Source organism: Mirounga leonina, unplaced genomic scaffold (genome assembly GCF_011800145.1).
Source record: "Mirounga leonina isolate KUSES-001 unplaced genomic scaffold, KU_Mleo_1.0 Mir_168, whole genome shotgun sequence".
NCBI lineage: Eukaryota > Metazoa > Chordata > Mammalia > Carnivora > Phocidae > Mirounga > Mirounga leonina.
This window is the reverse complement of record NW_023270426.1, coordinates 51,280,467-51,305,691: the sequence shown is the minus strand read 5'-3', so window position 1 is coordinate 51,305,691 and position 25,225 is coordinate 51,280,467. Positions and strand designations below refer to the sequence as shown.

General features: G+C 39.0%; 1 protein-coding gene across 5 annotated transcripts in view; it reads right to left on the bottom strand.

Moving 5' to 3' along the window:
* Positions 1 to 25,225, bottom strand: part of FAM151B (family with sequence similarity 151 member B) — a 63,334-nt gene that overhangs the window by 24,380 nt on the left and 13,729 nt on the right. For all 5 annotated transcript variants that reach the window (XM_035014754.1, XM_035014755.1, XM_035014756.1 and 2 more), the window contains exons 3-5: positions 19,563 to 19,728; positions 14,285 to 14,502; positions 10,352 to 10,487 (exon numbers count right to left, since the gene is read on the bottom strand). In XM_035014754.1, the coding sequence (XP_034870645.1) occupies positions 10,352 to 10,487; positions 14,285 to 14,502; positions 19,563 to 19,728 (520 nt within the window). The remainder of the gene's footprint in view (positions 1 to 10,351; positions 10,488 to 14,284; positions 14,503 to 19,562; positions 19,729 to 25,225) is intronic.

The following is a 25,225-nucleotide window of genomic DNA, read 5'->3' as shown; positions in this document are numbered from 1 at the left end:
GACAATAAGTCAACTAAAATTAGCTGAAAGAGGTGAAGAAATACACTAATTTTATTACTGGTCACAGGAAGAAGTTAACAGGTACCTGTAAAGAAGCAGATTAAGCATACTTTGTGAAATTACAGTAATAAATAACCAATAGAAAAAAAATGAACCTCCCCAATTATTAAAATTAAAAATACAAAACAAACAGCTACAGTGAAATATTTTCAAAGCTATGCAGATAACAAGTACTCTAGTTTTAAAAAAATGACAGAAACAAGACCAAACAAGACCAACATCTCTGTCTTATAAATAAAAGCAAATAAGTTAAACTCTCCTTTTAAAAGGCTGTTAGATTAAATTAATGGGAGTCAGGTAAGTTTGATAAGAAATTTACAACAGAGAAAGGGAGAAGGCTAGAAAGAACTCTAAGGGGTTGGGTTGAAATTGGAAGTATCAGTATGAACCCATGGGCTTTATATATGTATATATAGACACATAGAAATGGTTATAGATGTATATATTGGCATGTGTGTATGTATGCATAGGTGTGTGTCTGTACACATACACAGACTGTAATCACAGACACACAGACAAGCACTTACCAGCTCTGTCCCCTGAGATGTCCTAGAAGCAATGACACTCTAGTAGCAATGATCATACTAAACTCCCAGATTTTACTTTCAAAATACCATCCACCACTATAATCAGGCACACATTCTTGAAGAAGTAGCTAATTTGAGAATTGGAACAGGGAAAGTACATGAGTCTCCAGAAAACATAAGCATGAGATCTGTCAAGAGGAAATAGTGAGCTGATCCAAGTTGAGAACATCTTTCATAACAAAAGCCCTGTCATCTTTAAGACTGTCAAGTGTATGAGATAGAGAAAGACTGAGGGCCTATTCCAGACTGAAGGAGACTGATGAGACGTGGAAACTAAATGCAGTACATGTTCTTGGAGAGTTTCTTGGACCACCAAGAAAAAAGAAGCATTTTTTGAATGGTTGGTAAAATCTGTAATAGCTCCTCAGTCTCATGCTTTTTAGTGGGGTCTTTATCTGATTTTGGAATCAAAGTAATGCTGGCCTACATAGAAAGAGTTTGGAAGTTTTCCTTCCATTTCAATTTTTTGAGACATCTTCAGAAGAATAGGTATTAATTCTTCTTTAAATGTTTGGTAGAATTCCTCTGGGAAGCCATCCAGCCCTGGACTCTTTTTTGTTGGCAGACTTTTTATTACTGCTTAAATTTCCTTGCTGGTTATGGGTCTGTTCAGATTTTCTATTTCTTCCTGGTTCAGCTTTGGTAGTTTATACATCTCTAGGAATGCATCCTATTCTTCCAGATTGCCTAATTTGTTGGCATATAGTTGCTCATAGTATTTTCTTATAATTGTTTGTATTTCTTTGGTATTGGTTGTGATCTCTCCTCTTTCATTCATGATTTTATTTATTTGGGTCCTTTATCTTTTCTTTCGGTAAGTCTGGCCAGGGTTTTATCAACCTTATTAATTCTTTCAGAGAACCAGCTCCTAGTTTCATTGATCTGTTCTACTGTTCTTTAGGTTTCTATTTCATTGATTTCTGCTCTGATCTTTATTATTTCTCTTCTCCTGCTGGATTTAGGCTTTATTTCCTGTTCTTTCTCCAGATCCTTTAGGTGTAAGGTTAGTTTGTATATTTGAGAACTTTCTTGTTTCTTGAGAAAGGCTAGTATTGCTATATACTTCCCTCTTAGGACCACCTTTGCTGCATCCAAAAGGTTTTTGTTTTTTGGGTTTTTTTTAAAGATTTTATTTATTTATTTATTTGACAGAGAGAGACACAGTGAGAGCGGGAACACAAGCAGTGGGAATGGGAGAGGGAGAAGCAGGCTTCCTGCGGAGCAGGGAGCCCGATGTGGGGCTTGATCCCAGGACCCTGGGATCATGACCTGAGCTGAAGGCAGACGCTTAACGACTGAGCCACCCAGGTGCCCTGAATCCAAAAGGTTTTGAACACTTGTGTTTTCACTTTCACTTGTTTCCATGAATTTTTTAAATTATTTTTTAATTTCCTGGTTGACCGATTCAGTCTTTAGTAGGATGTTATTTAGCCTCCATGTATTTGAGTTATTTTCAAATTTCCTCCTGTGATTGAGTTCCAGTTTCAAAGCACTGTGGTCCAAAAACATGCAAGGAATAATTCCAATCTTTTGGTACCAGCTGAGACCTGATTTGTGACGCAGGATGTGATCTATTCTGGAGAATGTTCCATGTGCACTCGAGAAGAACGTGTATTCTGTTGCCTTAGGATGGAATGCTCTGAATATATCTGTGAAGTCCATCTGGTCCAGTGTGTCATTCAAAGACCTTGTTTCCTTGTTGATCTTCTCCTTAGATGATCTGTCCATTGCAGTGAGTGGGGTGTTAAAGTCCCCTACTATTATTGTATTATTATCAATGTGTTTCTTTAATTTTGTTATTAATTGACTGCTCCCATGTTAGGGGCAGAAATATTTCCAATTGTTAGATCTTCTTGTTGGATAGACCCTTTAATTATGATGTAGTGTTCTTCCTCATCTCTTATTACAGTCTTTGGTTTAAAATCTATTTTGTCTGATATAAGGATTGCAACCCCAGCTTTCTTTTGATGTCCATTAGCATGATAAATGGTTTTCCACCCCCTCACTTTCAATCTGGAGGTGCCTTTGGGTCTAAAATGAATCTCTTACAGACAGCATATTGGTGGGTCTTGCTTTTTTATCCAATCTGATACCCTGTGTCTTTTGATTGGGGCATTTAGCCCATTAACATTCAGAATAAGTATTGAAAGATATGAATTTAGTGCCATTGTATTATTACCTGTAAAGTCATTGTTTCTGTATATTGTCTCTGTTCCTTTCTGGTCTATGTTACTTTTGGGCTCTCCCTTTGCTTAAAGGATTCCTTTTAATATTTCTTGTAGGGCTGGTTTGGTGATCACAAATTCTTTTAGTTTCTGTTTGTCCTGGAAGCTTTTTATCACTCCTTCTATTCTGAATGACATCGTAGGTGGATAAAGTATTCTTGGCTGCATATTTTTCTCATTTAGCACCCTGAATATATCATGCCAGTACTTTCTGGCCCACCAGGTCTCTGTGAATAGGCTGCTGCCAATCTAATCTTTCTACCCTTGTAGGTTATGGACCTCTTGTCCCAAGCTGCTTTCAGGATTTTCTCTTTGTTTCTGAGATTTGCAAGTTTCACTATTATATGTCAGGGTGTTGACTTATTTTTATTGATTTTGAGGGAGGGTTCTCTGTGACTCCTGGATTTTGATGCCTGTTTCCTTCCCCAGACTAGGGAAGTTCTCCACTATAATTTGCTCTAATATACCTTCTGCCCCCCTCTCTCTTTCCTCTTCTTCTAGGATCCCAATTATTCTAATATTGTTTCATTTTATGGTGTCACGTATCTCTCAAATTCTCCCCTCGTGATCCAGTAGTTGTTTATCTCTCTTTTTCTCAGCATTTTTCTCCATCATTTTATCTCTATATCACCAATTCTCTCTTCTGCCTCATTTATCTTAGCAGTTAGAGCCTCCATTTTTTTTTTCTAATTTTTAAAGATTTTATTTATTTATTTGACAGAGAGAGACACAGCGAGAGAGGGAACACAAGCAGGGGGAGTGGGAGAGGGAGAAGCAGGCTTCCCGCCAAGCAGGGGGCCCGATGTGGGGCTCGATCCTAGGACCCTGGGATCATGACCTGAACTGAAAGCAGACACTTAATGACTGAGCCACCCAGGCGCCCCCAGAGCCTCCATTTTTTATTGCATCTCATTAATAGGCTTTTTTATTTCAACTTGATGAGATTTTAGTTTTTTTATTTCTCCAGAAATGGATTCTCTAGTGTCTTCTATGCTTTTTTCAAGCCCAGCTAGTATCTTTATAATCGTTATTCTGAACTCCAGTTCCAACATCTTACTTATGTCCATACTGATTAGGTCCCTGGCAGTTAGTACTGCCTCTTGTTCTGTTTTTTGAGGTGAGTTTTTCCATCTTGTCATTCTTGCAGAAAGTGGTCACTTTTCTATTTGTAGAGTTGCAGTTATTCTTTTCTTAGATCTCTGGTTGAGTTCGTAGGTGTTTAGAATGATTTGATAGCTATCTAGCTAAGTTCCTGGGACCAGACGAAACTAAGGTCTCCTACTCCTCCACCACCTTGGACTCCTCATTGACAATGTGAATTTAGGTAAAAAATCATTCAATAGGCCAAGAAGATCTTTTAATAATAAACTTCTAATTAATTCCTCATTAAGATAAAAGATATATGAATATGCACCAAATAACATATCATGAACATTTTAAAAAGCAAAAACTATGAAGGTAGAAGAGGAAACAAAAATATTTTAACAGCTGGAAACTTGAACTCTCTTAGTCCATAAGAAAGCAAATGGCCAAAAAATTAAAGATGATGTATTTGCACACATGCAAAATGGCACACATTAAGATTATTTATTATACCATCCTGTGTAATATCAAATATTGGAAACATTCTTCATGTTTACCAATAGGAAGCTCATTAAATACCATATTATAGTACATACATAAATATGATGCACCTAGAAAGGAAGCTTACCTTGGAAAGAGTCCCAAGATGTACTGCTAAGTAAAAGGGGGGGGGGGGGGGGAAGCAAAGAACAGAACAGAAGCAAGGTATATGCTACCTTTGCTTTAAATAGAGGGGAAAATAAGAATCTGTATTTGTATTCACTCTTACCTGAATAAAGAAACTACTAACTGTGGTTATCTAAGAAACTAACAACTGTGGTTAGTGAGATTGGGCGGGACTGGCTAGATGGGAAAGAGGGTTTTCACAGTATAACTCTCCGTTCTTTGGTTTTTGAACCAGGTGAATGTATTAGTTATACATTAAATGAATGAATGAATTACATTAAAAGTATTTTTTAAAGCAAGCAAAAATTAAGGCATAGAAGAGTTAAATTACATAACTAATAATGTACATTAATGTGTTACATAAATTAGTAGTTTTACTCCAATATTAATTTTCCTTTCTTACACAACAAATACCTGAATTTTAACTAGACACAAGATTTACAGAATAACAGCAACATTTCCCGGCTTCACCAGCATCTAGGTATAGGCAGATGACTAAATTACAGCAAATGAGTTGTAAGAGGATGAGAAGTTGTGAAACTTCTAAGTCATGCCCTGGAAAGAAAGAGGCCTGCCATGAGCTTCTCTTTTTTCCTTCCTTACTACTGATGGAGTTTTTGAATATAGGTGAGGTTTGGTGGGGTGAGGTCCATAGCCGACAATCAAGAAAGAATTCTTGAGATGTCTTTGGTGCAAAATGGTGGTTTTATTAAAGAACAGGGACCCATGGGCAGAAAGAGCTGCTGCACCAGGATTGTGAGGGGTGGCTGATTATATACGTGGGAGTTGGGGGGAGGTAAGGAAAAGGGAGGTTTTCAAAAGAAATTTCAAATGCTAAAGAGGACCTATAAGATACTGGAGGCCTTGCCATTGTCAAGTTAAGGCTGTTTTTCCCTCTAGTAAGGCATTAACATTAAGGCAGTTGGGAGCTTCCTGGAGGAACATTATACTCTGCCTGCCTCAAGTATTTGTGAATGGGCTGCAGATTATAAATGTAGATAAAATTAAACTTAATTTTATCTACATTTCCTTCTGGAAGTTAGATTATTGATAAGAATGCTTTTATTTTTCTTGTAAATCACTAGGACATTTTAAACTGAGGGAGACTCTTGTCTTGGAGGACTATAATCTCTATAAGTTAACCATTTGTTTTTCTTTCCTTTAGCTTTAGGGCAGCCAGGAATGCCTGAGGATTGTTACACATTTCCCACCTGGGGGGGGGGGGGGGGGGGGGGGGGGGTTTGTGGGTGTCAGCTTGTGCTTTGTCCTCAACTTGCCTTCTGCTCCCTCATCACCACCAACTGAAACTCAGACAGGGCAGTAATCAATGTGACCATATGGACGAAGGAAATATCCTAAGGAAAGCAGAGAATCAAGATAGAAGCATTCTGGGTCCTTGACATGTGGAGGCACAAAATCAGCCCTGAATTATTTGTGCTTTGCCAGCTATGTGAAAGAGAACTAGACTTGTTAAAGCTATTGTTAATTTAGGTTTCTATTGTAACAGCCAAACTATATCCTCATACAATAGATGAACTCATACAAAATATCTGTATATTAAGCCCTTAATAAAATCTACAAAGTAAAATAAGATGTTATCTGATTATAATACAATAAACCTAGAAACTATTAATAAACCCAAAACAAATAATTCAACTACATAGATGCCTAAAAAATTTCTCTTAAAACAACTTTTGAGGAAAAACTCACACTTGTATAATACTTACAAATTGATAATAATGAAAATCTACACAAAAGAAATAATGGGACACTGATAAAGCAGTGGCCAGAGAAAAAAGAAAAGTCTTAAATACTTGTATTAATAAATATAAATATGTTAATATAAAAATGAAAGTAAGTAAACCATCCAACTCAAGAAATTATAAGAAGCTACATAAAACATAATTTAAAAAGATAAAAGAGAAATTCATGAATCATTAATAAAAAACATGAATAAATCTAAGAGCTGATTCCTAAAAAAAGAGAAAGAGATAAATCCATTATCTAGTTTAATCAAGAAACAAGAGGGAAAGCTCAAATAAATAAAATAAGGAAATAAAGACATAGAAGTGTAGGGGCCAAGAGCAGGCCATCCCAACATGGACCATTTTGGCACAAACATTATTTTGAGTTAAAAACAACGAAAATTCCAGCAGATACAGGAAAATCTCTTTGCCTCCCCCACAACAGCCAGCATGTACCAGGAAGAGAGCTATTAACAGAGATTGCTCTTAACCTAAGAAACTTACCACATTAATAGAGCAACAGTTGTTTTCCAAACATCTCTCACCTTCCTGCTAATGGTCTTTCTCCCCTTTGAATCCTCAGACCCAACCTTCCTACTCAGCTCCTTAAAGCCTCATGTTGCCTCACAGTCTCTGGAATTTCCACGTCTGCGTGGATTCCCTGTGCGTATGCTATTAAATTTGATTTTCTCCTGTTAATCTGTGTCATATTTATTTAGTCCAGGACCTTGAAGGGAAGAGGAATATTTCTTCTCCAACAGAAGAAATTAAAAGAATAAGAAACTATTTTAATAGCTTCTGTGTATAAATAAACTTTCAAAAACCTGGGTGAAATGAACAATTTTCTAGGATAAATATATCAAAATTAGTTCCCCCAAAGATAGAAAATCAATATAGACCATTTACCATATAATAAAAAGGCTGTATAATTAAGCTTTCTAAAAGTATCAGGTTTAGATAGTTTACTAAAACTCAGGTGCAAGCCATTTCAATGTTATTTTTTGTAATATCCCAGAACACATAAAAAGAAGGAATGGTCCCTAGCTTTTTAAATGAAATGTACATAACATTTATACCTAAAAATGAGAAAGAAAACACACTACAGACCAATCTCACTTCCAAATGCAAACAGCCTAACTAAAATTTAGCAATGAAATTTGGCAGTATATTAAAAGAATGATACATTTCATGAACAAGTGGGGTTTATTCTGGAAATATGAAGATAACTCAATATTATAAAATATTAACATAATTTATTTTATTGATAGATATTGGAAAAAATATTTTCACAGAAACTGAAAAGGTATTTAGTAAAAATTCAATATCCACAGGAATGTGAGTACTTCTTTAATATATGCATATCTGCTTCCCTTACTCTTTCCAATATAGTGAATTACTAAACTGAGTTTTTTCCTGGATGATTTGGGAAAATTCTTTATTAGAATTCTTTATATCTGTGTGACATATGTATCAAGAATAGTTTTACGAGAGGGGCGCCTGGGTGGCTCAGTTGGTTAAGCGACTGCCTTCGGCTCAGGTCATGATCCTGGAGTCCCGGGATCGAGTCCCGCATCAGGCTCCCTGCTCGGCGGGGAGTCTGCTTCTCCCTCTGACCCTCCTCCCTCTCATGCTCTCTGTCTCTCATTGTCTCTCTCGCAAATAAATAAAGTCTTAAAAAAAAAAAAAAAAGAATAGTTTTACGAGAATCTTTACTTTTTTAAAAAAAAGATTTTATTTATTTATTTGAGAGAGAGAGAGAACATGAGCAGGGGGAGGGACAGAGGGAGAAGCAGACTCTCCGCTGAGCAGGGAGCTAGATGCAGGGCTCCATCCCAGGACCCTGAGATCTAGACCTGAGCTGAAGGCAGATGCTTAACTGACTGAGCCACCCAGGCACCCCTAGAATCTTTACATTTTTATGTGTTCAAATATATCAAACTTTCCTTTTTTTTTTTTTAGAGAAAGAGCATTTATGCATATGCAAGCATGAGGGAGGACAGAGGGGGTTTGGCAGAGGGAAAGGGAGAGAGAAAATCCTAAGCAGGCACCACACTCAGCAGCACAGAGCCTGAGCCGGGCGGGGCTCAATCCACAACCCTGACATCATGACTTGAGCCAAAATCAAGAGTCAGCTGCTTCACAGACAGAGCTGCCCAGGTGCCCTCAAACTTTCCTTTTATAGTGGTGAGAGAAAAATTCTCTGAAGTCCTGATATACAAGGGAAGCCATTTTAGATTTCCTTCTAAGTCAGCAGTATTGTATATAAACTTTGTTCAAGCCAAAAGCCTGATGTATGGCCTGCCATGCATGCATTGTACATCTGGTTTGTGAATGAATAGCTTAAAGGAAAACCATCTTGTCCTTGAGATATTGATCAATGCTCCTGCTCTCTGCATTCCTTGATGCCTGCCTATATACTAATCTATAATCCTTTGAGCTTTTACAAGATGTAAAAAAGTATATAACCCTGTAAACTCATTCATTCTCTAGAACACTTTCTTCCCTGTGTTTCCCAGGTAGCTTTCTTAATTTGAGCTCAAGTAAAACTAATTTTTTTTTTTTTTAATATTAAAGTTCTTTCTCTGGTAACACTGCGGTGACAAAAGCTTCTCGATTTGTGCCTTACTAAGAAAGGTCTTCTCCATTCTGAAACTATATAAAATACCATATTTTTTCTTTATGTATTTAATATTTGATTTTCAAGTCTTTAATTCATTTGGAATTTATTTTGGAAGAAAGATTTTTTTTTTTAAGATTTTATTTATTTGACAGAGAGAGACACAGCGAGAGAGGGAACACAAGCTGGGGGGGGTGGTGCGCGGAGAGGGAGAAGCAGGCTTCCTGCCAAGCAGGGAGCCCAATGTGGGGCTCAATCTCAGGACCCCGGAACCATGACCTGAACAGAAGGCAGACGCTTAACGACTGAGCCACCCAGGTGCCCCTATTTTGGAAGAAAGATTACGAAAGTTGCCAGTTTTTTCTGCACAGGTGGCCTGTTCTCACATACCATACTAAACTTTTGCACCACTGATTTGAAATGATAGCTTTTCCTAAACTAATTTCCATGATAGATTTGGGTTTATATCTAGATTTTCCCTGTTGCTCTACTGACTAGTATATTAAAAAGATAGTATCAAAACTGCTTCAGTATCTGTACATTTATAATATCTTTTAATATTTAATAGGTGGTCCAACTAATTTTTTATTACATATTAAAATGATAAAACTTTTATATGGAAAAAACTTCAGAAATTAAGATAGAACTCAAAGAGAAACTCTTTTATCAACTTAAAACTTTTTGAGAATGGGGCACCTGGGTGGCTCAGTCGTTAAAGCGTCTGCCTTCGGCTCAGGTCATGATCCCAGGGTCCTGGGATCGAGCCCCGCATCGGGCTGCCTGCTCGGCGGGAAGCCTGCTTCTCCCTCTCCCGCTCCCCCTGCTTGTGTTCCCTCTCTCGCTGTGTCTCTCTCTGTTGAATAAATAAATAAAATCTTTAAAAAAAAAAACTTTTTGAGAATGTATAAAATAATAGAAAAAGGACATTTACTAGGCACCTACTGTGTTCAGAAAATTTGTGAGGAATAGAGGTAAAAGACATGATGTTATGTAAGTGAAGATTCATCAGGAGCTTCATTCAAGTGAGGGAGTATGTTTGCTTACACAATCAGTGCTCATTCTGTCTCCATCTTTTGCTCACACAGTCTTTACTTTTTTTTTTTAGATTTTATTTATTTATTTTTGAGAGAGAGCATGAGTGGAGGGGGGAGGGGCAGAGGGAGAAGGAGACTCCCCGCCGAGCAGAGAGCCCGATGTGGGGCTCGATCCCACGACCCTGGGATCATGACCTGAGCCGAAGGCAGACGCTTCACCGACTGAGCCACCCCAGGGCCCCCACACACTGTCTTTACATAATCAGTTTTCATCCTCTGTCTCTTTCTCACATATACTCACAGGCACATGATATTTTGTTAAACTTATACGTACCTGTTTGATTTCTTTAACAGCCAGAGTAACTGAGAACAGGACTGCCTGACTAATGCTGCTCTGACAGGAAATGTTACAGGCTGCTTCAGCTCCTTACATATATATTCCATTTCTTTCACCATTGTCCAGCTGTAACCTGAAATGAAAGAAAGAAATTCAATTTTTCTAACTGGCATCCTAAAAGTCAGTTAAATAAAAAACTAAATTGAATTACCTATGAGTAGGTAATTTATAGGTATTTTATTAAAAGTTCTATTTAGATTCAGAGTGAATTAAAATACCACTTAATACATGAAAATATTTTGAATGGAAAATAGAGACAAAAAATCAAGTCTAAAATCATGCTACAAGTGACCTAGAGCAAAATAATAAAAGGTTAAAATATTAAAAAAGGTTTTACTAATCTCTCAAGCACAAAACAAGCAAATTTTGATACTATGTTTATCTTAAAGATTCTAAGACTCTTCCCTGAGGTATATCTGCCTCATTTTTTTTTTTTTAAGATTTTATTTCTTTGAGAGGGAGAGAGAGACAGAGAGTGAGCAGGAGCACGAAGAACAGCAGGAGGAAGAAGCAGACTCCCTGCTGAGCAGGGAGCCTAATGAGGGGCTGAATCCCAGGATCCCAGGATCATGACCTGAGCCGAAGGCAGAGGCCCAACCAACTGAGCCATTCAGGCGCCCCTATCTGCCTCATTAATATTCTCTATAAACATATTTTCCAGGGTGTCTGGGTGGCTCAGTTGGTTAAGCATCTGCCTTCAGCTCAGGTCCTGATCTCAGGGTCCTGGGATTGAGCACGTTGGGCTCCACACTCAGTGCGGAGTCTGCTTGTCTCTCTGCCCCTTCCCCTGCTCATGCTTGCTCTGTGTCTCTCTCAAATAAATAAAATCTTTTTAAAAAGGTAAATAAATAAACTTAGATTTCCCATTGTGTTACTTAAGTATTCTTTTCCAACAGAAAGATGCCTGCTAGGTAGTAGATGTTTAAGAAATAATTATCTTCATGATTATTTTTTGGCTAGTCCAAACTATTTGGATTAGAGTGGAAATAGAAAAATGTCCTTCATTTTTTTAAATGATTTTATTTATTTATTTAGAGAGAGAGCATGTGTGTGAGTGGGGGGAGGGTCAGAGGGAGAGGGAGAGAGAGAGAATCCCAAGCAGACCATGCTTTTAGCATGGAGCCTGACACGGGATTCGATTCCATGTCCCCGAGATGATGACTTGAGCCAAAATCAAGAGTTGGATGCTTAACTGACTGAGCCACCCAGGCACCCCAAAAATGACTTTTATATATGGGTTTTAAATCATGTTAAGAGACTGGAAAACACACTTGCCTGTTTATAAAGGCTTTGGGAAAAAATTTATATTTTGGGGGGCACCTGGGTGGCTCAGTCGGTTGAGCAACAACTCCTGATTTCAGCTCTGGTCATGATCTCAGGGCTGTGAGACTGAGCCCCTCATCAGGTTCTGCGCTGGGTGTGGAGCCTGCTAGGGATTCTTTCTCTTCCTCTCCTTCTGCCTCTCCCCCCTTTGTCTGTCTCTGAAAAAAAAAGAAAGAAAGGAAATAATTATATTTTCAAAATAACAGCCTCTATGGGGCACATGGGTCCCTGGGTGATGCAGTGGGTTAAAGTGCCCGATTCTTGGTTTCTGCTCAGGTGGTGATCTCAGGGTTGTAGCCCACGTTGGGCTCCGCACTCAGCGTGGAGTCTGCTTGAGACTCTCTCTCCCTCTCCCTCTGCCCCTCCCCTGCAGAATAAATAAATAAATAAATAAATAAATAAATAAATAAATAAATAACAGCCTCTATCAAAAACAGGCTGTAAAAATATTGGTAAATAAAGGAATATTTTACCTGCTTCTCCCTCTGCCTCTGCCTTTGTCTCTCTGTCTTTCTGTCTCTCATGAATAAATACATAAAATCTTAAAAAAAAAAAAAAAAAAAAGGAGGGTGCCTGGGTGGCTCAGACAGTTAAGTGTCTGCTTTCGGCTCAGGTCATGATCCCAGGGACCTGGGATGGAGGTCTGCATCAGGCTCCCTGCTCCGCGGGGAGCCTGCTTCTCCCTCTGCCTCTGCCTCTGCTTCTCTCTGTCGCTCATGAATAAATAAATAAAATCTTTTTTTTAAAAAAAGGAATATTTTATAGAAAGCCTATGTGAATATGTTAGTTTAGCAGCTAAATTCCTCATGAAAGAAGGGCAATGTTCTGCTTTCCTTGAAAATCTGAAAAACTGTATCTTTGTAATTAGAAAAAGGGATTGCTAACAGAAGCTGTATTTACGTGACTATAAATTTATAAACTCTTTTCTAAATCTGTGAAATAAGGGGTGCCTGGGTGGCTCAGTCAGTTGGGCAGCTGACTCTTGATTTCTGCTTGGGTTGCAATCTCGGGGTTGTGAGATCTGGCTCCAAGCTCAGCATGGAGTCTCCTTGGGATTCTCTCTCTCCCTCTCCCTCTGCCCCTCCCCCCACTCGCATGCACAGCTCCCCCCAAAATCTGTGACATAAGAAATAAGGAAGCATAAAGCACATGTTGGTAATGACAAGAGGGCAATGGGAAAAAAGCAGCCTGGACACATTCAACACCAAAATGACTTCAAAATCCAGATATAGTCTAATTCAGTTAAAGCTTGAGGTTAAGCCAGAATTATACTAAACAGCGACAAAAGGAGTTTAGAGTCAGTAAGGAAGTTACTCAACTATTTCTAGTTTACCTTATTTAAACACTCTGAAGTATAAGCAATATTCCTTAATGAAACTAATAAAAATTAAAATGATTAAAAAATTAGAATTATGGTAAAGCATATTATTCTTTGTCTCAATCACATCAATTGCTGGCCCAGAGGGTTAGAACCTAAATGTCACTACTCACTAGATAGCAGTTACTCTAATCTTATGTTGGACTAAAAAGTTAACATCTAAAAACAATAATTGCAGGGGCGCCTGGGTGGCTCAGTCGGTTGGGCCTCTGCCTTCAGCTCAAGTCATGATCCCAGGGTCCTGGGATTAAGCCCCATGTTGGGCTCCCTGCTCAGCAGGGAACCTGCTTCTCCCTCTGCCGCTCCGCCTGCTTATGCTCTCTCCCTCTGTCAAATAAATAAATAAAATCTTTAAAAAAAACCCAATTATTGATAATAAGTAAAAGATGAATTCCCTGAACACAGGATAAAGACTAACATCTCCATAGGCTCTAAATACTTTCTTAATTTATTTTTACCGTGTGGACAGGTGCTCCAGAGCATCTGATTGCTTACGAGCTGTTTACCTGTAAATCACTGCCTAGGGATATATGAAGAAATAAAAAGATGAACCCAAATAGCATAAGCAGTTTCAACCAGGAAAAAGAAGCTGAATGTCAAGTCGATCCTGAAGTGAAGAGGTGAAAGGAAAGAAGGGATCCAGCCTAGAGAAGAGTCTCATGGCCTCCCACTCCCCTGTCCAGCCAAAGAGAGGAAACTAGCAGTCTACTTGTGGAGCCCCTTTCAGTGTCCATGGAGTAGAACTTGTGCTCTTCAACAACACTCCCCCAACTTCTGGCCTCACATCACCGGAGAAGTTTTTGTTACTACTTTATCTTTCATCTGACATTGGAAGTTTGCTCCAAGGTAAAAAGAAAAAAAAAGTATAGGATGTTTTGCAAGTTCAAAGAGACCAACTCAGGATTTGTTTAAAGTTTATAGAGGCGGCTTTAGTTAATCTAGACCATGCAAATTTCCCATCGAAGTTTGGTGACACACTGTCACCAACAAATGCAGTCTATCTGAAATAAACGAAAGAGTCATACAGATGCCTTTAGGGCCAGACCTTTATCTCCATTAGGCTCTTAGATTGTGGAATAAGTTTTTGGTTTTGTATTTAAACCTGTTATTTTTATATTTTGAGTGGATTTTAATTTGACCAATAAGAAATACATTTTAAAAATCATTACCTTCATTGACTTTCTCAGGATGCCATCCTGTTGTCCAACCCAGAGAAAATGTCACATCAGGAAAGAAGGATGTTACCATGTCTATAAAAGGTTTTGCATCCACTACCCTGCTATTTCCATTTGGACCCGGAAGAATATCAGCATTAATCCACACAGGACGTTTCAGATGCCTCTTCACACTCTCCAGGAGCATCATGGATGGTTCTACAGCTGCCAGACTAAAAACATAGTTGTTGTCAATGAGACGTATTCCTAAAGTAAAAGTAAAAAGTTCTTTCAGACTAGTGGTTTCAATGTTTTCAACTTCCTAACAAAAGTGTAATATGATAATGCCTGAATTAAATAAAATCAAAGATCATATAGCACCAGAGGAGAAAGTTAATATATGCCGTATCTCAAAATGTTGATTTATACTTATTATTCATGAGGATACCTTAAAGGTTCTATAAATACATGAATAATGCCACTACTTGTAGACAGGCTGAAGTTTCAAAACTCTGTATTAAGAACACTCAGTATAAAATAATTTAAGAAAAGACATAAATATTCACTCATTAGAGAATGTATAAATAAGACTTAAAAATTAGATATACTCATAACCTGAAAATTCACATTTATGAAAATACCTACAGTACACCCAGGCACTGTGTCTCTAATACTGACTCATAACCCTAGAGAAAAGAGCCTCTTTTCCTTCATGTATTCTTTTAAATTTGGATGCATAAATATGTTTCTAAAACTGATTGCAAAGTATAAAATTATAACATCCTCTTAAAGCTTTTATACATTTCATAAACATCTTTTCTAGAAACTAGAGACAACTATATTTTAGTTACTATTTATTTATTTATTTATAAAGATTTTATTTATTTATTTGACAGAGAGAGAGAGATAGTGTCGAGAGAGGGAACACAAGCAGGGGGAGTGTGAGAGGGAGAAGCAGGCTCCCCTGAGCAGGGAGCCCGATGCAGGGCTGGATCCCAGGACCCTGGGATCACGACCTGAGCCCAAGGCAGACACTTAACGACTGAGCCACCCAGGCACCCTATTTTTTTTTTTTAAGATTTTATGTATTCATTTGACAGAGAGAGAGTGAGCGAGCACAAGCAAGGGGAGTGGCAGGCAGAGGGAGAGGGAGAAGCAGACTCCCCAGTGAGCAGGGAGACCGATGTAGGGCCCGATCCCTGGGATCACAACCCAAGCCAAAGGCAGTCACTCAACCAACTGAGCCACCCAGGTACCCCTTTAGTTACTATTTAAATAAAAAAGCTCTTTTTACTTTTCTGTACATCTATTCTAACTGACATCTATAGATTTTGAAACAGTAAGGTTTTAATCAGCCTACATAAATTTTACTTATTTTTTAAGATATATTTATTTATTTATTTTAGAGAGAGAGAGAGAGAGAGAGAGAGAGCAAGGGGAGGGGCAGAGGGAGAGGAGGAGAGAGAATCCTCAAGCAGACTCCCTGCTGAGAGCAGAGCCCAACGCAGGGCTCCATCATAGGACCCTGAGATCATGACCTGAGACAAAATCAAGAGTTGGACACTTAACCACCTAAGTCACTCAGGTGCCCCCATAAATTTTACTTTTAAAAATAAATACACAAACTTTACTGGACTACTACACTACTTATAATTCTGAATCTCTTCTGAACCTTTAAGGCCTAAGTTTGCTTCTGAGAAAATTAGCTTTTAATGACTACTACAGTGGGAGGCTAACTTGGGGAGATGGCTGTTGGAGGGGAGAACATTCAGTACCCTCTCCTCACATTTCCATCTTTCTTAAGGGATTGAGTCCTCCTGCCTATGTTTCCACCACTCTTCAACTCACTCCTTTCAGGCCTCCTACTCTAAGAAGAAAAACTGATAACCTCATTATTTATTAGGTCATATTTATTAGTGAGCAAGGATACTGCTCATTAAAACCAGAGGAAGCCAGCCTCCAGCCTGTCACTGCTCCCATGTAGTGAGCTTCTTTTTGTTCATTCTTCTCCCTCTGAAACGGAGGCCCTAGATGTTAGTGGATTACTAAACTCTAATGCTGGACCTTGCAGACTTTAATTCAGATGCTGTCATTTCTCTGTCTCAAATGCTTTTTGCCTTGATCAAAATCAGTGCCATGTTAAAACCCACAATTCTAAGATCTGGCACCCCCATTTTTGGTAGCAAGCAACTTATACCTGTGACTCCAAAGCGTGCTTGTCTGCAAGTCCTGCAGCAGCAGCCAGGTTCCTGTGGGGTTCTGCTCTTCATGGTGGAAGAGGAGGAAAACCTGAACTAATCCATGCACATCTGCCACCAACATCTCTTTTTCCAGAAAGAATTCTGATTTCTTAAGAAATTTGGTGTCTGTGGAGGTTCGGTTAAACACTAATTTCCAGTTTACATTCGGCGGGGAGATTCTTAGGCTTTCTCAATTTAGTAAGGTGATATAGGGCTGTTCAATAATGGTTTACTACTGGTTAACATCAGCAGACAGCATATTCTCCCCAAAATTGAAATTACACCACGTATATGAAGTGTCTACTATGTGCAAAGCACCGTGCAGTTAAACCTAAGGAGCTACGACACAGAACATAATGAAAAACAATTTAATATATGTATTCTATTTTTATATGTAAATATTTTAATTATTGCTAATATAGACTATGTTAATGCTACTTTCCCTTATCAATAACTTAAATAAGAAAATAAAACCTATATTAAGAAAAACCTAAAACCTTACTAAAGAAAATAAAACTTTTTGTGCTGTAGTTTTTATATTTCTGGAACAGAAAGTTAACAAAACAATGATAAAATTCTTCTTGAAGAGTAAATGTTGAGGAAAAGCCATATCATTTTGGGGGAAAAAAAAAAGACTGAGGATGTATTTTGCCCAACAGCAACATATAATGTATACTTCAAAGAATAACATACCATGTTCCAGATAAAATTTTAGTACTTAGTTATTATTTGTATACCAAACAAAATAACTTAGAGGCATAAAATAAGAACTAGTAAAATTTGACTAATAGGTCCATCAGCTCCTGTTACAGAGGTAGTACAGAGTTCTGGTTCACAGTGAGAACTCTCCAGCCAGGCTGGTAGATTTCCTACCAACTATGTGACAACAAGCAGTCTACTTCCTACTCTGCCTCTGTTTCCTCATCTGGAAGTGAGGATAATAGCAATAAGCTGCCTCCCAGGATTGTTGAGTATTAAATGAACTAACGCATTCAGTGCTCTTAGAAAAGTGTCTGACACAGTATACATGCTCATATAACTGTTAGTTAAATTAATTCCCCTTCAACTATGTTATGACCAAAAACTTTGCAAAATCCTTTTCTTAGTGGCTCAGCTCATGTGTGTGTGGTAGCTGCTAGGAACGAATGAGTTGATCTGACTAGTGAGGAGCCAAAGAATGTATCAGAAAGAACAATTCAATGGGGAATAGTAAACATACACATGAAAAGGCAAGGATAGCTAAAACTCTGAGTTACCAAATATTAAAGATCAAATGCTTTATTTCACGGTACAGAGAAAACTGAACTAGCTCCAGGAAACCTGGGATGTCGTCCTAGCTCAGCTGTCAAGTTCAGCTATTGTTCTTGGGTCAATTATTTAACTTCTCTGGGACTAAGTCTCTTTGTCAATAAAGTAGAGTTGGGCCATTCACCACTCTAAGTGCTTTAAGATCTTAAAATAGTTCTCTCTGGGGGGGGGGGCCTGGGTGGCTTAGTCGGTTAAGCGCCTGCCTTCGGCTCAGGTTGTGATCCCAGGGTCCTGGCATTGAGCCACGTATAGGGGCTCCCTGCTCAGCAGGGAGTCTGCTTCTCCCTCTCCTTTCCTCCTGGCTTGTGCTCTCTCTCACTCACTCTCTCAAATAAATAAATAAAATCTTTAAAAAAAAAAAGCTCTCTCATTTACCAAGAGTGTAATGAGGTTTACTGGTATATTTAGCCCTACAACAAACAAGAGTCACCTTAATAATTCTGTAAGTAAGATTTCCAAATCTTTATTAATTTCTTGAGAATATTCAATTTAAAAATATTGTTCATAGATAAGGTAGGTTTACCACAAATCCTGGATTTTCTTTTCTTTTTTTTAAAGATTTTATTTATTTGAGAGAGAGTGAGCGAGAGAGAGCACAAGCTGGGAGGAGAGGCAGAGTGACAGGGAGAAGCAGATTCACCACTGAGCAGGGAGCCCGATGCGGGGCTCAATCCCAGGGCCCTAGGATTATGACCTGAGCCGAAGGCAGATGCTTAACCCACTGAGCCACCCAGGTGCCCGAAATCCTAGATCTTCGTAGCAGTCACCTTCATGGGACTTATGGTGAGCTTTTGTGATATCACACTATATTCCTGGCTTTATCTATAATTTTTACACTGCCAAAATACCACAAAAGTAAAATTTTCCATGACAGCCAAAGAAAAGGAAATAACACTTAGTCTTGCTCTTCATTGTCAATGCTTCCAAAATACTATTTATAAAGAACTCTTGGGTTATTGAAAGACTTTTAGATAATTCTCCATATACAAATATAACATAAATCAAGGAGGATAAGCATTAACTACCCAAACTACTACCAACTCTCTCTCTCAGACGATTTTTTTTTTTTTAAGAGGGGGAGTGGGGGGTGGGCAGAGGGAGAGACAGAATCTTAGGCAGGCTCCATGCCCAGCACTTTGCACAACTCAGGACTTGATCTCACAACCCTAAGATCATGACCTGAGCCAAAATTAAGAGTCTGATGCTTAACTGACTGAGCCACCCAGGTTTCCCTCAGACTACCTTTTTTTTTTTTAAGATTTTATTTATTTATTTGATGCAGAGAGACACAGCAAGAGCGGGAACACAAGCAAGGGGAGTGGGGAGAGGAAGAAGCAGGCCTCCTGCAGAGCAGGGAGCCCAAGGTGGGCCTCAATCCCAGGACCTGGGATCATGACCTGAGCCAAAGGCAGACGCTTAACGACTGAGCCACCCAGGCGCCCTCCCCTCGGACTACTTTAAATGAAAGTAGCATTTTAAATTTACCATTCTATTATCACAATGGTCACTTATGATAAATTCCTTTGTAAAAATGAACTTAATTTTAGCCTCAAAGGGTTCCTAAGAAACAATTTAAGCAACCAACTCAATAGGTCTTAGGTCCCTTCTTGAAACATATTAGTTTGTAATTCCATTTTCAGTTTAAAGTATAAAGTTAGTCAAGCACAGATATATGAAGCTATTAATCTTTTAATTTCGTTGTTACTCTCTGACAACTAAAAGACTGAAAATGTTTATACAAATACCTCTTGAAATCCAGCTTGATGCCTTTATTGCTTTTTATAACTGCAGTCAGCCACTCCTGTAAAGTATTATCACTATTTGTTTCAGGAGGATGGGCCATGATTGGTTGGCTATATTCTGATCCATCACTTGGAAGAAGGACATCGGCCTCTATCATGTGAGCAGTGCCTGTCCAAATAAAAGAACTTAAGTTAACGCTAATAAAATAGGGACTGAAGAAGATGTCATGTCCAGTAGCCTTTTGAGGAAGATAAAAACTAACATTTACTGAATAACTACTAAGTACCAGGTACCGTACTAGACCTTCATATGGTTGTTTGTTTCACAGATGAGCAAACAGGTGAAGAGTTAAATGCCTTTCTGTAGATCATACAGCTCTTAAGCTATTGTTAAAATATTTAATTTCTGGGCAGAGGAATAGGGGACCCTATTCCAACCGGTCCCGGAATTGAGCTGGATATCTATGAGACCACTCTGAACACCCATGAAATCAGCCTGAGATGTAAGAAGATAGATCTGGATCTCTACAAACAGAATATCGCAGGCAGTTGGTTTCAAGGTATGAAGTGGGGAGCCATGATTCCAGGGGTAGATATCGGAGGATAAACGGGAGGGGGAGGGAGCCGAGGCTTCAGGATCCTGCACCACCAGTGAGTGATAGCCTCCCGCGCTGGGGACCGGGCATAGACTCGCAGACTGGTAGCAATGGGGAAAAGACTTTAGGGCAGCCCCTGGGACTGAAACCAAGAGCGGCGGGCCGCATGTATGAACTGGAGGTGGCTGGCAGTTTTAGAAGCACAAAGGGAAGAGACACATCCCGACCTGGAGGCGAGGACTGGGAGTGCTGCTGAGGGGCGCACAACCCAGGACGCTGCAGTTTATAGCAGCACAGACAGGAACGGAGATAGTGTGGCCTGGAGAACTCACTGAAGAACAGACTGCGATCTCTCTGCTCTGAGGCAGAGGGTTGGAAACGATCTCTTCTGCTCTGACTCTCGGAAGAGATGCAGAAAGCCTCCAGGGAAAGCCGCCAGAGAACAAAAGGCCCCCAAAACCAGTTTTCACTGAGACTATCCCCCGCCACAGGGGGCAGGGCAACTCTGACCAAACAGGTTTGCCTGAGTAACAGCATGGCAGGCCCGTCCCCCAGAAGACAGGCTGGAAGAACAAGAGGCCAGCAACCCTAAGGTCCCTATAAAACAGGTGCATCTTCCTTGGGTTGTGGTCAATAATTTGGACTCTGTATATTCCCTCAACCACCCCTCAACAAAATGACTAGGAGGAGGAACCCCCAAAATAGGAAAGACTCAGAGACTGTGACTACTTCTGCCACAGATTTACAAATGGATACAGATATAACCAAGATGTTGGAGATGGAAATCAGGGTAGCAATTGTGAAGATAATAGCTAGAATGGAGAAATCCATTAATGGCAACATAGAGTCTCAGGGCAGAAATGAAAGATGAATTGGCAGAACTTAAAAATGCTATTAATGAGATTCAATCTAATCTAGATTCTAACAGCTAGGGTAAGCAAGGCAGAAGAATGAATTAGTGATCTAGAAGACCAATTAATAGACAAGAAGGAAAAAGAGGAAACCAGGGAAAAACAACTCAAAATCCATGAAAATAGAATCAGAGAAATAAGTGACACCATGAAACGTTCCAATGTCAGAATTATTGGAATCCCTGAGGGGGAGGAGAGAGAGAAAGGACTAGAATATATATTTGAGCAAATCGTAGATGAGAACTTCCCTAATCTGGGGAATGAAACAAACATTCATGTCCTAGAGGCAGAGAGGACCCCTCCCAAGATCAAGGAAAACAGGCCAATGCTCCGGTATATAATAGTAAAACTCACAAATCTTAGAACCAAGGAAACCATCTTAAGGGCAGTTATGGGGAAGAGATTCCTTACATACAGAGGGAGGAACATCAGAATAATGTCAGACCTATCCACAGAGACCTGGCAAGCCAGAAAGGGCTGGCAAGGCATATTCAGGGTACTAAACGAGAAGACCATGCAGCCAAGAATACTTTGTCCGGCAAGGCTGTCATTTAGAACAGATGGAGAGATGCAGAGCTTCAAAGACTGGCAGAAACTGAAAGAATATGGGATCACTAAGCCGGCCCTGCAAGAAATATAAAGGGGGATTCTATAAAAGAAGAAAGACCCCAAGAGTGATATAGAACAGAAATTTACAGAGACAATCTATAAAAACAGGGTCTTCACAGGCAACATGATGACAATAAATTCATATCTTTTAATAATCACTCTCAACGTGAACAGCCTAAATGGTCCCATAAAACGGCACAGGGTTGTAGAATGGATAAAAAGACAGGACCCATCCATATACTGTCTACAGGAGACTCATTTTGAACCTAAAGATACATCTAGACTGAAAATGAAGGGATGGAGTTCCATCTTCCAGGCCAAAGGACCTCAAAAGAAAGCTGGGCTAGCAATTCTTATATCAGACAAATTAGATTTTAAGCTAAAGACTGTAGTTAGAGACACAGAAGGACACTATATCATTCTTAAAGGGTCTATCCAACAAGAAGATCTAACAATTATAAATATCTATGCCACCAACATGGGAGCAGCCATCTACATAAGCCAACTGTTAACCAAAATGAAGAGTCATATTGACAACAATACGTTAATTGTAGGAGACCTCAGTACTCCACCCTCAGCAATAGACAGATCATCTAAACAGAAAATCAACAAAGAAACACAAGCTTTGAATGACACCCTAGACCAGATAGACCTCATAGATATATACAAAACATTCCACCCTAAAACAAGAGAATACTCATTCTTCCCGAGTGTACATGGAACTTTCTCCAGAATAGATCACATACTGGGTCACAAATCAGGTCTCAACCGATACCAAAAGACTGAGATTATTCCCTGCATATTCTCAGACCATAATGCTTTAAAACTGGAACTCAATCACAAGAAAACATTTGGAAGAAATTAAAACACTTGGAAGCTAAGGACCACTCTGCTCAAGAATGTTTGGGTCAACCAAGAAATCAAAGAAGAACTTAAACAATTCATGGAAACCAATGAGAACGAAAACACATCCGTCCAAAACCTATGGGATACTGCAAAGGCAGTCCTAAGGGGGAAATACATAGCCATCCAAGCCTCACTCAAAAAAACAGAAAAATCCCGAATTCACCAACTAACACTACACCTTAAAGAACTAGAGAAAAAGCAACAAACGATGCCTAAGCCACACATTAGAAGAGAAATAATTAAGATTAGAGCAGAGACTAATGAATTAGAAACCAGAAACACAGTAGATCAGATCAACGAAACTAGAAGCTGGTTCTTTGAAAGAATTAATAAGATCAATAAACCATTGGCCAGACTTATCCAAAAGAAAAGAGAAAGGACCCAAATTAATAAAATTATGAATGAAAGGGGAGAGAGCACGACTAACACCAAGGAAATAGAAACAATTATTAGAAATTACTATCAACAACTATATGCCAATAAATTGAGCAACCTGGATGAAATGGATGCCTTCCTGGAAACCTATAAACTCCCAAGACTGAAACAGGAAGAAATTGACAACCTGAATAGGCCAATAACCAGTAACGAGATTGAAGCAGTGATCAAAAACCACCCAAAAAACAAGAGTCCAGGGCCTGATGGATTCCCTGGGGAATTCTACCAAATATTCAAAGAAGAAATAATATGTACCCCCTGAAGCTGTTTCAAAAAATAGAAACAGAAGGAAAGCTTCCAGACTCGTTCTATGAGGCCAGCATTACCTTAATTCCCAAACCATGCAAAGACCCCATCAAAAAAGGAGAATTTCAGACTGATAGCCCTGAAGAATATGGATTCCAAAATCCTCAACAAAATCCTAGCTAATAGGATCCAACAATACATTTAAAGGATCATCCACCACGACCAAGTGGGATTTATCCCAGGGATGCAAGGGTGGTTCAACATTCGCAAATCAGTGTGATAGAACACATTAATAAGAGGAGAGAGAAGAACCATATGGTCCTCTCAATTGATGGAGAAAAAGCATTTGACAAAATACAACATCCCTTCCTGATTAAAACTCTTCAGAGTATAGGGATAGAGGCAACATTCCTCAAGTTCATAAAATCCATCTACGAAAAACCCATGGCGAATATCATCCTCAATGGGGAAAAGCTGAGAGCCTTTCCCTTAAGATCAGGAACACGTCAAGGATGCCCACTTTCACCACTATTGTTCAACATAGTATTAGAAGTCCTAGCAACAGCAATCAGACAACAAAAAGAAATAAATGGTATTCAAATTGGCAAAGAAGAAGTCAAACTCTCTCTCTTCACAGATGACATGATACTTTATGTGGAAAATCCAAAAGACTCCACCCCCAAATTACTAGAACTCATACAGCAATTCAGTAATGTGGCAGGATACAAAATCAATGCACAGAAATCAGTTGTGGGGCACCTGGGTGGCTCAGTCGTTAAGCGTCTGCCTTCGGCTCAGGTCATGGTCCCAGGGTCCTGGGATCGAGTCCCACATCGGGCTCCCTGCTCAGCGGGAAGCCTGCTTCTCCCTCTCCCACTCCCCCTGCTTGTGTTCCTGCTCTCACTCTCTCTCTGTCAAATAAATAAATAAAAATCTTTAAAAAAAAAAAAAACTTAAAAAAAAAAAAAAGAAATCAGTTGCTTTCTTATACACTAACAATGCAACTGTAGAAAGAGAAATTAGAGAAACGATTCCATTTACAGTAGCACTGAAAACCATAAGATACCTCGGAATAAACCTAACCAAAGAGGTAATGGATCTATACTCTAGGAACTACAGAACACTCATGAAGGAAATTGAAGAGGACACAAAAAGATGGAAAACATTCCATGCTCATGGATCGGAAGAATAAACATTGTTAAAATGTCTATGCTACTCAGAGCAATCTATACCTTCAACACCATCCCAATCAAAATTCCAATGACAAGAGAAATTAAAGAAACTATTCCATTTACAATAGCACCAAAAACCATAAGATACCTCAGAATAAACCTAACCAAAGAGGTAAAGGATCTATACTCTAGGAACTACAAAACACTCATGAAAGAAATTGAAGAAGACACAAAAAGATGGAAAAATATTCCATGCTCATGGATCGGAAGAATAAACATTGTTAAAATGTCTATGCTACCCAGAGCAATCTATACCTTCAATGCCATCCCGATCAAAATTCCAATGACATTTTTCAAAGCGCTGGAACAAACAATCCTAAAATTTGTATGGAATCAGAAAAGACCCTGAATCACCAAGGAAATGTTGAAAAAGAAAAACAAAGCTGGGGGCATCATGTTGTCTGATTTCAAGCTATATTACAATGCAGTGATCACCAAGACAGCATGGTACTGCACAAAAACAGACATATAGACCAATGGAACAGAGTAGAGAGCCCAGATATGGACCCTCAATTCTATGGTCTTCAACAAAGGAGGAAAAAATATTCAGTGGAAAAAAGACAGTCTCTTCAATAAATGGGTAAATGGTGCTGGGAAAATTGGACAGCTATATACAGAAGAATGAAACTCGACCATTCTCTAACACCATACACAAAGATCAACTCAAAATGGATGAAAGACCTCAATGCGAGACAGGAATCCATTAAAATCCTAGAGGCAGTACATAGGCA